The 14,881-nt window shown below is 48.0% G+C and overlaps 1 protein-coding gene across 3 annotated transcripts; it reads left to right on the top strand.

Annotated features, from left to right (window-relative positions):
* Positions 1 to 4,948: 4,948 nt before the first annotated feature.
* Positions 4,949 to 14,345, top strand: KCNG1 (potassium voltage-gated channel modifier subfamily G member 1). 3 transcript variants are annotated; one of them, XM_019284507.3, is made up of 5 exons: positions 4,949 to 5,232; positions 6,459 to 6,524; positions 8,321 to 8,435; positions 9,690 to 10,494; positions 10,989 to 14,345. In XM_019284507.3, the coding sequence occupies exons 4-5, from the start codon at positions 9,736 to 9,738 to the stop codon at positions 11,757 to 11,759; spliced, it is 1,530 nt and encodes a 509-aa protein (XP_019140052.2). In that variant the 5' UTR covers positions 4,949 to 5,232; positions 6,459 to 6,524; positions 8,321 to 8,435; positions 9,690 to 9,735; the 3' UTR covers positions 11,760 to 14,345. The 3 variants fall into 3 exon arrangements, with proteins under 3 accessions (XP_019140052.2, XP_019140051.2, XP_019140053.2); XM_019284506.3 differs by lacking the exon at positions 6,459 to 6,524; XM_019284508.3 differs by lacking the exon at positions 6,459 to 6,524 and having other exon boundaries at positions 9,693 to 10,494.
* Positions 14,346 to 14,881: the final 536 nt, after the last annotated feature.

Consider the following 14,881-nt stretch of genomic DNA (forward strand, 5'->3'; position numbering starts at 1 on the left):
AAATCTCAAGGGTTTGTAAATTAATTTTAGTCACATTGGGCACCTTGCAAACACAAACACAACATCCCCAGAGCTGCAGATGGAGGAGGGATGTGTTACTCCTCGCTCCTCCAATGCCACTAGCACGACACAGACGTGCAGGAGCTCGTCAGGAGCTCTCCTGGATGATTTGCAGCAAGGGCAGACAGAAGCAGAATGGGAGAAGAGCCTGGTGCTGCCCGTGCACAAACACAAAACTCCCACACCACTGTACAAGGAATAAAGCTAAAGGAAAGCTCTTCCCCAAATACAAATGCCCGAGGAGTTGTTTAATGATTAAAGGTGAGAGTAAGATATCTAAATTTAATTCCCTCTCTGCCGCAGACCTGTGACCTAACCCAGGTGGTTGCAGGTGGGATCCTGACGTGAGCATCAGTGCCAGGATTCTGTAAAATGCCCTGGACAGTGAATGGGGCCCTGGCTCACCCACTGAGACAGACACAGTTTATTCGTGCTGGGCAACCACGTTTGTTCAAATGCACCTCAGCTGGCAATAAAAGGACAATTAGGGGATGAAATTCATGTTTACCTCAAGCAGGGCAGGTGAGGAAATCTTTAGCATTCCTTGGAAAAAGGCACCAAACCCAAACACACCAGTACCTGCCCTGTGTGCTCGAGGGGAGCTGCACTGAGAGCTTTGAGACACACTTGGAACAGCAATTCTGAGGCTTTTGGTCAACTCCTCGTGGCTGGCAGAGCCCTCCCTTCCCTGGGCACTGCAGGAGAGAGGAGCAGTGCTGCAGTGCCAGAGCACAGCGGTGTGGCTGGCAGGGACAGCTCCCAAAGCAGGGCTTGCAGAGCTCCTGTGGATCGGGGTTTGTAGGCATGCTGAAGGCTGATTCCAGTGGAAGGAGGAATGCAAGATGAGAGGAGCATGGAAATGTGGCTTGCTGAGTGCAGTCCCCTGCTATTGCAACCCTGTATCACAATACCTTGGATCCAAGCAGCTCTGAGCTCCAGCAAATGATAAATTGCTGGTTTAAGCAAGTTGTTTGCAATAAAACTCAGGGACAGGTTTGGAAGCTTTATCCATGGGAAGGTGCACTCTAGAGGCACTGCACTAAGAATCATGGAGCTGTTCATGAGAAAAGACAAGAGAAGCAAGCAAAAAAAAATGCCTGCATAGGCCATAAATCAGCAAAAAAAAAAGGTATCACCGTGCAGTGACAGGAGAACTGGGTCCACTTGCAGGAAATCTGCTCACCCTGAGGAGCCAGAGCTGAATGCAGTCTCCTTGATCTCAGGGGGAGCTGAGGATGGCAGCAACATTGCAAACAAAAATCCATCCCAGATAGTCCAGGCTGGCACAGCCCTCAGGAGCTCTCTAGTCCAGCCTCCTGCACAGGGCAGGGTGAGTTGGGAGAGCAGACTTGGCTGCTCAGGCTCAATCCAATGGGCTTTTGAAAGCCTGCTATCTCTCTGATAAGCTTTTTGTTGACACTGGAAGCCATCAGGAGTCCCCAAAGGCCGCTCTTCTCCAGGCTGCACAAGTCCAGTCCCCCTTGTCTCAGCAGAGCAGGTACTCCATGCACTGGCCATCCTTGTGGCCCTGCGTTGAACACACTCCAGCCTGGGAATGTTTTCCCTGCCCTGAGTGCCCCAAAAGGAATGCAGTACTTTAGAAGAAAGGATCCTCTCCTCCTGATTTGTTTGGGAGGTGAGAGGTAAAAGGTGCTGTGAGGTTGAAATACCTTGTTTTCCTGGCAGCACTGCTCCTGAGTGCAGAATGATTCTGGAATTATCTTCAAAAACCAGGGAAACTGATAGAACAGGATTTCAATGTCAACAATCAAAGGAACAGAAGGAAAAGTGGCCACAGGCTGTAAAAGTAATGAAAGTGGGATTGAAATTTTTCTCTGCAGCACTGCTAGTTCCTCCAGGAGCACAAAGTAGTTAATTGACTCTGGGAGTCCTCGTCCAGTCCTCCATGCACAGCTGATCACTGCAGAAAAACTGCTGAGGCACTCCTGGTCACCCTCAGGGGCAGGATCACCTCTGGTTCCCACAGGAATTCTGTGCTCGTGAAGGATGGAGGAGAGACAGGCCTGAAGAGGGAAGACCTCCATTTGCCAGACCAGATTTAACACTGGCCAGTCTCACACCAACTCCTCACAGTGATGTCCACAAAGTCCTTGATCTCACCTGAACCTGCCAGGCCAGAGTCCAAGTGAGAGGGTGAGTCCTACAGTGGGTACCAAGCAAGTTGCTGGACATTCGTATTAACACTGACCATGAGTAATAACCATTTTCAGTCATTATTGCCCAAAACTGGACTTGAAAACTGCTTACTTGCAATGGAGAGTTCCACTCCTCTCCGTCTCCAGATGGAAACGGGATCCTGATCCAAACAGCACAGCCAGGGACGATTTATTAAATAGTAGAAAAACTCTGCATTAATCATATGGGGTGGTAATGAGCTGTCCTTTTGTGCCTCCTGCTAAAAGGATCACTGTAACTCGACGGGCAACCAGAACTCACAGAAATACGGGCTGGCAAGTGAAGGTTGCTGGAAGTCTCCCCTGCCCCAGGCACAAATGTTACAGCCAGTCCTGAGAGCTCTTTAGCCAATCTTTTCTTTAAATCTCCGCTGAACAGATTTACAACCTCCTGAGGTTCCAGCTACTCGCAGGGTAGTAGTTTTGTCTGGTTTGTTTGTTTTTTTTTCTTGATATCTAAAGTAATCTCCCTAATTGCTCTTCAGTAAATTGCTTTTTGTCCCATCATTTGCGGTCACAGGACAAGTGTTTACTGTCACCTTTACAAATGTGTTTATACATTTGAAGACAGCTGCTGAGCCCTTACATTGTGTTTTCTTTTCCAGCTCAAAGAATGAATTCCACCCTTCCACACAGCTCACATTTCTAAGCCTCTTACAGTCGTGGTTGCTCTTCTCCTCTGTGGTTTGCCTGCGTCTTTCTGTAAGGGTGAGTGCAATGCCTGAGCCCGGACAGTGCTCCAGCCGAGCCTGCCTAGCGCTGAGTGGAACACAAATGACGCCCTCTGATGTCTCCCAGCCGCTCCTCCTGCTCTGAGCGCTGGGAGCAGCGCGGCTGCTCTGCAGCACTGCCCAGGCTGCGAGCACTACAGTCCCCAGAGTCTCCTCTGCACTGGTTGTGCCTCACAGTGCTCATTTGAGGTGTGATATTCCTCCTTTGTGGCACACGACATCGTTTTTTCTCCTAGAGTTCCAATGTGTTGAGTTCAGACTGGCTCTGCAGTATCTCAGGGTCATTTGAAATCTCAGCCGTGCACTCCGTGCTGGAATCACTGCAAATGTTATAAAAATGCTCTCCATTCTGTCACCCAAGTTATTACAGCAAACACTCACCAAAACTGTTCCCATTAATCCCTGGGAGACCCTACTTAATATGCCCTTCCTCTTTGACAGCAAAGACTTTTAAAATACAGGCTTTCATTAGCAAGATTATTACAGACTACTGCACAAAACTCTCGTAGCTGTCACTGTGGTCAGTAAAACCAATCACCTCCCTGCTACACACAAAGGCTGAGCGCCTGCTAAGAAACCTTTCCAAAGCCAAATAAAAATCCTATGCAGTATCAGGGAAAAGCAGCCCAAGCTGACAGCCCCAGTCGCTGACAGCCCTCTACACAACTGCTGTTCAACAGCTCCGGCTGAGGGATATCAGCACGACTATTTCTGTGTGCCCACACAATCCTGAACCACAGTCCGATTTAGTTTAGGGGAAAAAAGAGGTGTTTTTGCTAAAATTACCGTAGTATAGATTTTTCATTTGTATTACCATAGCAACAAAGGACTTTGCTTGAAATGAGACCCCGCAGTGCTCCGGGTGTAGTGCACAATGCCCACAGCCCCTGTCCCTTTGAGGTGACTGTCCCCCTCCCGCGCAGAGGTGCGGGACATCACCTGCAGGAAATTCCCTCCAAGAGCAGTGCCTCGGCAGGGAAGGGAAATCAGAGCCCAGAAGCATCATGATCTCTGCACCCACGGGGGGCAACAGCACACGGGATGGGAGCGTTCACTCAAGAGTCTGTAACAGAGCCTGAGCTGCTGGTGACTCCCGAACCCTGGCACCGAGATTTAATTCACTGCTTTAAAACGGAGATTACATCCACACAGAGTAACTTCCACCCAGATGTCAAACAAATTTCATTAAGAAGTAGAGCTCGGCAATATTCTCCAAAGCTGTGATAATAAACCAGTGTGCTAAAGGCTGCCGTGCGCTGCAGGGGTGCCCGGGAACAGAGCACGGGCTTAGCTCTCCTGGAGCCTCTGCGTAGATCGGGAACAGAGCCGGGGTGGGATTTATGCTTTAATGGACACTTGCAATCCCTCTTCTCCAACCAAAGAGCCCAGATTCGCAGAGCAGCAGGAGTTCCCCGCGGACGGCGGCAGCCCGGGATGCCACCTGTGCGCAGCCGGCGCTCCCGGCGCGGGGCAGGGCTGGCGGGCGGCCCCCCCGGCCCCAGCTCTGCTCCTCCTCGGCTCCGGGAGCTCCTCCTCCTCCTCCTGCTCCTCGTCCCGGCGCGGCCGGTGCCGGGCAGCGCGGCCCGGGGCGCTGCTGCCGGTGCCGCTGCCGGTGCCGCACCATGCGCGGGGTCGGGGCTCCGCCGGAGCGCGCCCGTCCCGCCCCCGCCGCCGGTCCCGGCGCTCGGCGCGGCGGAGGCGCAGCGCGGTAGCGCGCCCGGTGCCGCCCGATCCGCGGGGCTCCGCGCTCGCTGCCCGCTGCCGGCGCCGCGGGCAACTTGCAGGCAAGTTCGGGCAACTTTCCCGGCTCCGGGGCAGCCGCGGGGCAGCCGCGGGCAGCGCTGCGCGCCGGGGGCAGCGCCCGGCCGGGGGTGCCCGGAGCCGCGGAGCCCCCGGAGCCCCCGGAGCGGGCGGGGCGGACGGGCCCGCGCGGCTGCAGCAACAGGTTCTGTCCCTCCGCAGGGATGGAAGAGAGGGAGCGGCCGTCATTCCCTGCCGGAGCCGGGCTGGCCGCGCCGCCAGCAGCGGGAGGGGCTCGGCTGCTGCCCGGGACCGCTCGGCTCGTTCCTGCCCTGCCCCGGCCCCGCCGCGAAGGAGGCTGACGGCGCTCGAGGCTCATCCATCGGGCTCGCTTCGTGCTGCTCGGGCTTCCCCTGGCCGGCTCTGCCGCTCCCCGCGTCCTGTGGCTGCACAGCGCAGGATGGAGGCTCGTGTTTCCAATTTCTTCCGCCTTGCCTAATCTGAAGGTCCTTTTTAGCTTTCATTTTTAAATGATTAAGGGATGTCTTTTATATTGGTGTATTTATTGACTTCTGCTCGTTGGTGACTGACAGACACATCAAGTGAACTGTTCTTGATAGGCAATGTCTTTCTGGCAGTTGTTTTCTTCATTGGAAAAGACTTGGGGAGGGGGTGAGGACAGGAAAAGCATGAAAGAACTCTTCCATGACTACATATCTTCATTTTGGCAGCAAAATATTTATCTATATAAATAAATGTCAAATCCTTTACTTTTTAAAATTATGTTTAAGAGATTGCTATGAGTGTGACTTGCTAAAATTTGTTGACATAAATTTGTTTCACAGCAGGAGAGTAACTGCAGTTATTAATCCTAATGTATTTCAGAACATTCTCCTGGGGATATAAGTTATCTGCAAAGTTATTTCACTTCTGATTATTATCAGTAGAATAAGGCTCAGCTTTATAAAACCAAACAGTGAATAACATATTTGACATAATTCTGTTTGTAGGTTGTCACGAGATGCCACATCTGTCCAGCTCAAGGAGAGTAAGATAGAGATAGAGCGTATTTTTTCAGCTTATCTGCTTTTCAGGAGAGTTTTATTTTATGTTATACATTGACCTTTCTAAGTTTTACTCTGATGTGCCTGGAAGTGCACTTTTGCAAGCAGAGTTGAAGTTTGAGATCTGTTCTTAGGCTGTAAAGAGCTGCAGGAGTATGGCTTGAAGAGTGTCAGGAGGTACCTGGCAGTGAGGTACAGCACAGAAATCCTGTGTCAGGAGAGAGCTGAATGTGGCACTGCTTGGAAATGCTGCCTGCTTAACTAAGGAAAGACTGAAGGAGGGGGGATCGCTAAATTGTTCCTTATAGAATTCTTTCCAAAAAATCACTATATTCATATTCAATCTGCACTGAAATCTGAAACTTTTTTTTAATGTTTTTTTAAACTTAATTTACAAGTGGTAAAAAGCAACAGAGATGAGTTGCAGGCACTGGAATTGATAGGAGAGTCTAGGGGGGAGTTCTGCATCTTCTTTGCAGGCTTGTTATCATCCAGGCACAACTTTGAATTGTCTGCACCATGGAGCAGGACTCTTTGCAGGAGCTCTGATTACATCAGAGATGCACTGCAGAATTCAAAATACTGCAGAGGACACTGAGGGGGGGAAATGACACTTGCAGTGGAATTTTAGCATGTTTCTCATGAGTTCTGTTTCTTTCCCTCAAAAGGGCACCTTTAATAATTCTTTTCCCATTGCCTTGGAGTCTGGCATCCTTCCCGAATTTTGGCTTAAAGTGAGTGCAGTACAGATTTCTAATTTGATTTCTTCACCAGACATAATGGGCATCATCTTGTGCAGGACAGATTTTTGAAAGTATGTTCTCTCTTACTTCCCATGCACAACCCACCCCTTAGAGTTGCCCAGAGCCCTTGCTGTAGGCCAGTTACTTTGTGTTGCTGCAGGTTCTAAAAGCCAGAGCCATTCCCAGGGTGGATAATGCAGGAAGAGACAGTTCCTGCCCCAGTAAGTTTACAAACATGAGAGCAGCAATGCTCAGAGAGAAGCGATTTGCCCGAGAGGACAGCGCATTGTCAGCAGGGGAGCCAGGAAGCTGAACTGGGCTTCAGTAAGTCCCAAACATTCCAAGGGCAGAATGCTGCTCAGCCCTCAGACCAGGAGGGCTTTTACCTTTGGGCCTGACTTAGCCAGAGCAGAGCAGAGGATTTTACTCTTACAGCAGATCCTTAAAGTTCATCTTGTTTAATTGCTGGGAAGATTGGGGCTGTAGGCTAATGTGTTTGTCTGACCTTATATTCCAGTGTGATGTCTTTACTCCTGAAGGCATTTCTTATCAGCTGTCCCCAGTGTCATCAGGCTGCAATGGAGGAACAAAGCAGTTTGTTTCGGCTTTAAGCTCAATAGCAGAAAGTCCTTCCATTAATTAGATCTCTCTCCTAAAGCAATACTGACCATCGTGTCGAGGCACCCTCAGAAGGAAAACAAGAAACACACAGAGAAATGCACTGGTTTATTTTTCTCCTTTCTCCGTTCCTTCAAGTCAGGCCACGTTTATTATTGTCCTTTATTTCCTCCTACTCTTCTCCTGTAGATATGATGCTGCGTGTATCTGAGGCAAAGAACATGAAAATAACCCATGTGGAGCATCAGATCCTACGTGGGATTTGTAGGCTTGCCAGCTCTGGTTACGGCAAACCAAGGAGCAACCTTTTCTAAGTGCAGCCTCTCAGTGTGTCACACATGGGATTCATTTGTCCAATTTATTGTCTCACACAGGTCGAGGAGCTGGCAGCGAAGAAAGAAATTCCTTTTTCTTTGCTCTGCTCTTTCACAGTTGCTGCCTCAGGGTTACAGCGTGTGTCTGACACACGCAGAACATTTACATTTCCCTCTCTCCATTTCTTCCCATTGTGTCAACAGTGGATGTGCTGGGAGATCAAACCAGTGACAGAGACGAGCTGCCTCCTCATTTTTCCTGGCTGAGATTCAGAGGATAAATTGTTGCTAACCAACATCATCTGGTATTACAGAAGGGAAAATGGTTAACAGCTCCCACTTATCCATATCTTATATCAGTCATAATCTTCATTCGCTTTGGACCAGCCCTGCCTTAGACATGGCTGAGGCAGAGGGGAAAAGGCATTCTAAAATAAAACAGCAGTTGGTCTGAGAGAGGAAGCCCTGCATAAACACCCATCAGGCAGCCCTACTCTCCATATCAAACCTATAGCCTGCACTCCAGTGGCATTTCTTCTGCTGATCCATGGCAGGGGGCTGGACAAGATGAGCTTTAAGGTCCCTTCCAACCCAAACCGTTCAGTGGTTCTGTACAAGTGAGGAGTCAGGAAATAGCACTCCATCCAAAACTGACCGGGGGCCACCTGTGCGTAAGTGTGCACAGAGCTGCTCTGCTCAGCCTAAACCCTCTGGGAAGTTTAGGAGCAGAACTGAGAGAGTTTTTAACTGGAGCATTTTAAGTGTCCTTGCAGCAAGGAGAGCTCTTAAACTGATGTGCAGCTGTGCTTTGAGTCCTTTGCCGTTGTGTATTCACTGGTTTTTCTTCTCCAATAGGTATGTACCACTCCTGGTGTGGTTTATAAACCCCAGCTTCTGAAAAGGAGGGTTCTGTGGCTCAGCAAGTGGCCCTAGCAGGGGGTGTATCCCTGGGGTGCTCATCCAAAGGGAGGTAAGTGCAGCCAGGAGAGGAACAAAACCTTACTGCTGCTGAAGCCAATCAACTGGAATATTTATTCCTTTCCTGTGAAGCTGAGGCTAGAAAGCCAAAATACCGGTGCATATTTAATGTCTCTATATTGTACAGTCTCCTTAATAAATAAATACTCTTATCAAATGAAACTCAGTGACTCTGTGCACTAAGCTGAGGCTGAGTGTGCACATGGAAGGTCTTGGAGCAGTGCTGCACAACCTCCTATGGAGGAGCAGATTTCAGGCTGACTCTTTGAAGTGCAGTGAATTTGGGAGGCCAGAAGTTTGAACATTTCCAGCTCCTGTGTTTTATACCCAGTTGAATTCTGTTCTCTTCATTCCATGGACTTTATGCCAGTGTTGCATGAGCAGAATTTGAACAGGATTTTCCAAGTTGTCTCTAGAAATGTTTGGGTTCTTATAATCAGAGGTAAAGGCACCTTGGCTCAGCTTACTGCAAGGACAAAGCCCTATTACTGCATAGAGGGTGCCAGTTATAACTGAAACAACATTCCAAGGTTTGCATGGAAATCCTGTATTTCTTTGCAACCTTTTGTAAATGAGGCCATAAAAAGGGACTTGCCATGTCATTAATTGTGTATAAACTCTATACAAATGTTTGTGTGATCACCAATACAAGAGAGCTTTTTTCCCCCAAATTGTTTCCAGGTGGCCTTTTGGAAATTAGTCTTGTACTAACTGGTTTTTAGAAGTGTGTGTTTACTGAAATACAACATAATCGACTTCTGATTCTTTCTATGTACTTCATGGGTACTAAAATACTCCAGATTTTTATGTGTAATACTTAAAAAAATAATACTATTTCCTTTCCTACCAAACACACTTGAATTCTGTGTCCCAATGTGATACTGTCATCGTTTTTATACCTCCACTCTGAACCAAAAACATCCTGCCACATGGAGGAATTATGCCTGGTTTCCCTCTCCATCCACTGGGAACTGAGACCTCTGTATCTGAGACAGGAGGAGCCTCCCAGTGTGATAAATATGCTGAGCAGAGCTCCTGAACCGGGCACAGCCCTTGATATGGGGTCAGTGCTGCCCAGCTGGACAAACCCAGCTCGCCCAGAAAGGTCTTCTGACCACGCTCAGCCACTGCTGTTTTCTTTCCAATTGCTCTTCCCAAGTGCTTTTGAGCTCCAACCACTACAATTGCTCAAAACCTGCAAACAGCCTGTCATTTCCTCACCCCCTGTGTCTGTTTTCTGTTCCAGAAGACACTTGCAGAAGCAGTGAAGGGATGCAAAGTTGTCTTCCAAGATGACTCTTATGCCCGGAGAAAATTCCGACTATGACTATAGTGCCCTGAGCTGTACTTCAGATGCTTCCTTCAACCACACGTTCTTTCCAGAATCTGAAACCCTCAAGGGAGTGTTTTACCAAAGAGCCAGGCTAATCCACCCTCAGGAGGATCTCCTCAAAGGCTTCCACCCCGACGACCGGAAGCATCACATAATTATCAACGTGGGGGGCATCAAGTACTTGCTCCCCTGGACCACGCTCGATGAGTTCCCCTTGACACGTTTGGGACAACTCAAGTTCTGTACTAATTTTGACGACATTCTGAACATCTGTGATGATTATGATGTGACGTGCAATGAATTCTTCTTTGACCGCAACCCAGGGGCGTTCAGGACAATCCTGACCTTCCTGCGGGTTGGAAAACTCCGGCTCTTGCGGGAGATGTGTGCGCTGTCTTTCCAAGAGGAGCTGCTCTACTGGGGCATTGAGGAAGACAACTTGGACTGGTGTTGTAAAAGGAGATACCTGCAAAAAATGGAGGAGCTCACAGAGATAAATGAACGGGAGGATGACCTCCTAGAAAATGAAACAACAGGTGAAACAGTAGAGGAGACAAAAATTGGTTTGTGCATGAAAAAGTTGCAAGACATGGTGGAAAGGCCCCAGTCTGGCCTTCCTGGAAAGGTGTTTGCGTGTTTGTCTGTTTTGTTTGTAACTATTACAGCAGTGAACTTATCCATCAGCACCATGCCTGACCTGAGGGAGGAGGAGGAAAAGGTAAGTTAGCTTTTAGGATGGCAAGTGGTATGTGCTGGGAAGAGCAGAGCAAGTACAAGGTCTGAGGTTATTGATTTCAATGGGGATTTTGCAGCTGTCTTTAGAGGGGGGGGAAATATCATGAAGAATATTTGAAATCTTACAAAATATTTGAAATCAGTTACTTGTAAGAGAATTAATCATATCCAGTTCTATGTCCAATGAAAATTCTGTTAGCGTGCAGTCTCCTGTATATTACCTTGTTAGACTTTGTATTTGCTATTTAGAAAGCCTGAAATTCCCGAGGAATATCTTCTGTGGAATAAGCAGTGCCTTTCTAAGTTTTGCATTTAGCATGTTCCAAACTGCCAACGTGTTTCCCCATAGCAACAGCTTCAATTCCTTTAATATTTTGGGTTTAAGAAAACCAACACAGAAGCCTCTCCTCCTGTCACCGCACCAACTAAAATAGTTATTATCCAGTGCCGATTACAAACTCCTCCTCTTTCCTGCAGGGTGAGTGTTCCCAGATGTGCTACAATATTTTCATTGTGGAGTCTGTGTGTGTGGCATGGTTTTCCCTGGAGTTCCTGCTCAGATTCATCCAGGCCAAGAGCAAGTTCTCGTTCTTGCGGAGGCCCTTGACGCTGATAGACATAATCGCCATCCTGCCCTACTACATCACCCTGCTGGTGGACACGGGCTCCGAGGGCTCCAAGAAGCCGAGCTCGGGGAACATCTACCTGGACAAGGTGGGGCTGGTGCTGCGGATCCTGCGGGCGCTGCGCATCCTGTACGTGATGCGGCTGGCGCGGCACTCGCTGGGGCTGCAGACGCTGGGGCTGACCGCGCGCCGCTGCACCCGCGAGTTCGGGCTGCTGCTGCTCTTCCTGTGCGTGGCCATCGCGCTCTTCGCGCCCCTGCTCTACGTCATCGAGAACGAGATGGCCGACTCGCAGGAGTTCACCAGCATCCCCGCCTGCTACTGGTGGGCTGTCATCACCATGACCACCGTGGGCTACGGGGACATGGTGCCCAGGAGCATTCCTGGGCAGGTGGTGGCCCTGAGCAGCATCCTGAGCGGCATCCTCCTCATGGCCTTCCCGGTCACCTCCATCTTCCATACGTTCTCACGCTCCTACCTGGAGCTGAAGCAAGAACAGGAGAGGATCATGTATAGGAGAGCACAGTTCTTGCTGAAAGCCAAGTCTCAGATGAGCAATGAGTCACAAGGCAGTGAGGTTTTGTTCACCACTCTCTCTTCCGAGACTAGGGACAATGAATGAAATTTACGTTACTGTTTCTCCTGCTGTCATTGTATCAGATTCCATCTTTTAATTTGCTCTGGAAGCATCTTACAAAGGTAATCCTCATATTAAAGAGAAGAAAAGGAGCTCTAACCAGGACCTGATGTGGTTTAAGAAGTCTGTTACTATGCTGTTCTTTCCTCGTCCCCATATAATGTATAGGGCAGAACTTTCACTGAGATCATGCAGTGGGATGTAAGGAATTGAAACTTCCCTGGAAACAACAACAAAAAAAAGAGCAACATATAATTATGCACTTGACAGGCTGTTTTGCCATTTGTAATACACATTTTTCCAACCGAATCACAATGTACATAATCATTAAACAGGCTGCCATTTTTTGTGTTCTTCTTGTATATAAATAATGTAAATACAACAGAATTAATGGCTAAATTCTCTCCCAGTAACATGCCTTAGAGCGTAATGGAAGTAACCAGAGATGTTTGTCCCATTGTGCTTTTAAAAAACGTCAAGTAAGATTCGTCACTCACCACAGAACCATCTCTTTCTTTGCAAGTCAGCCCTAAACACAGCAGAACAGAAGAATCGAGCTGTTTATAGCATAACCTTGCTAAAGATGTAAATACTCAGAGCTCACCAGCTTCAAAATTTAATTGACGTTACAGCATTGATCCGATGCCATCGAATGCAACATCCCAGGGAACAAAGCCTTGGAGTTTTGTAGCACTTAATATTATTATCAAGAGGTGACTAGCTGCAAATCCAATGAAATATGCATGAAGAGATGCCAGCCTTCCCCACCATCTGTTCCCAGCTTCACTTTCCCTCAGCTCTGAAAGGGAACTGGGAGAGGGCAGTTTCCAGGGACCCCCAGCACTGCTGGGCAAACTGGGGCCACCCCTTCCCATGGAGCTCTTGGTTCTGTGACAGGAGCAGGAAATCTGTGCCCGTGGGAAGATGCCAGTGAGGAAAAAAGAAAACATGATTTGAGTCATGGAGGGGGGGCACTGACAGCTTTGTGCTTCACTGTCCTCAGTCAGGAGGGACTCAAGACAGGATTAACTTTACCTCTGCCATCGTTACACACGTGGTGGTAATGGGGAAGATTTGAAATAGGACGGGAAAAAGCAATGGACATCCTAAAGCACAACCATGTATTCTTCACCTCGGTCCAGGCTCTGTGCTGAAGCCAGGGGCAGCACAGGGGTCAGTGGGACACTCGGGTTTGGCGCTGGTTTCTGTGCAGGCTAAGGACAAAACCCCGTTTATTTCAGAGGGAATGACCCTGACTTGCCTAAAAGCTCAGGAGAAAAGCTCCAGAACTTAAAAAATAATTAAATCCACTTGTTTGATTTCATGTGTGCTTAGAGGTAAAGAAGAGCTCATTTAAAGAGTTTCACCTATTTTCCACTCTCTTTTAGTAAAATTACTTACCAGCAGTTAAGAGCTTGGGGAATTTAGAAGCCCCCATCACATTGACCAATGCTTCTTTATCTTCATTTTCAGAAACACTATTTCTTATTGGCATTTCTGGAGCAGGTTGCAAGAAATGTCAGAATGCATAATGGCTTAAATTAAGGCCAAGGACACAACACTGTCCTCCCAAAAAAAGTAAAATCAGTTTCTCGGTCTGTGCTGTTTGGCCAAGCCCACCACACGCTGATTTTCTGTTCAAATGTCTTTAAAATATAACTTGAAGCTGTTCTGATATGGTTGTTCCTGAAGGAAAATTCCAAAAGTTTTAAAAATGCACTTTACAAATAATTAGGGCTCTAGCATTCTCCAGCCTGTGGTAGGGAAATGTGCCTATGGAACATTACTGCAGAGTGCTAAAATATCCAGTCTAAACTCTTGGCAATTCTGTGCCAAAGCTGCAAATGAACCAGCTTTTCACTCTTGTTCTTCATCTTTAATTAGAGTTGGACAAAAAACAGGAACATCGTGACAAAAAATTCTTCTCCCAATTTTTTTTAAATTTCAAAACTGTTTGATCATCTGGAGCATTGGCTCCAGCACAAGTGCTATACATCTTCTACCTTTGTGTCAGCATTCGTTATAAAAAGAACTGGTAATTAGATTAGTCCTGTGAGCAACAGTTGCTTATCTAAGAATGTGTTTGACAGGCTGAGCCATAAATAAGAAGCTGTACATGAATATAAGGAGAAATCAAGACTTACCAAATAAAACCGAAGCTCATTTCCATGTTCTGCTAGCTAATAAATGCTGTAGGGCCATTCATTTTCTCACTGTCTTTACATTAATGCTCATTTATTTCATGTATCTCTTAATTTCTTTTATCCCACAACTAGAGCTTGATTCTAAAGCCCTTGTCCAATAAAAATAAATTTAAAATATCACCCTGGAGTTGGGCATTGGTTGAGGAAAACTGTGAAAGCATCTTGCATGTTGCAAGTTCTGCCCAAGCCAGGGACAGATAAGCTGCTGGGGATGTACCTACCCTGTGTCATGTTGTACTTGGCAGCAGATGCTTGTAACCATCTTGACATGTTTGAATGGCTGTAACCACCCTGGTGTGTTTGACAGGGGGAATAATTACTGTAGTCCTTGTGCTAAATAAATCCAGCTCGGAGGCTTAAGAGCACAACTTTGGTGTGAGCCCCACCTGCTGTGTTCCAGCTTTCCTGCGAACGCTGGGGTCTCAGGCGACCGCGCCTCCTTACAACCTGCTGTCTGGATTTTTAGTCGAATTCATGAAAATCATGGCTTGACTCAAAAGCTGGCTGTTTCCTGTGACACAGCTGAGGGCTGTCGCTTCTTTTTGGCCTTTTACCAGCATGTGCAGTCACCAGGAAAGTTCCAATCCCAGCACGGGATGCTCTGCTGAAGCCAGAAGGGCTGTGTGAGTTGCCCCACCGTGGTGCATGTCTGCGGCAGCAGGGGCTTGCACTGCTCTCATTCCTGCCCCGTGTGCTCGGTGCTCTGGCCAGCTGGAATCCCACAGCAGGAGCTGTATTCATTGCATTAATAAAGTGATAGGCTCTCCTTGCATGTCCCTGTGCTCCTTCGGGAACAGAGGGGTGGAGGGTGGCACAGGAGTGGGGCTGGGGCACAGCTCGGCTCTGAGCAGGCCCAGGATGTGCCAGAAAGCACCAGCAAAGAAAATTATCCCCCTGCAGGAA

Source organism: Corvus cornix, chromosome 20 (assembly GCF_000738735.6).
Source record: "Corvus cornix cornix isolate S_Up_H32 chromosome 20, ASM73873v5, whole genome shotgun sequence".
Taxonomy (NCBI): Eukaryota; Metazoa; Chordata; class Aves; order Passeriformes; family Corvidae; genus Corvus; species Corvus cornix.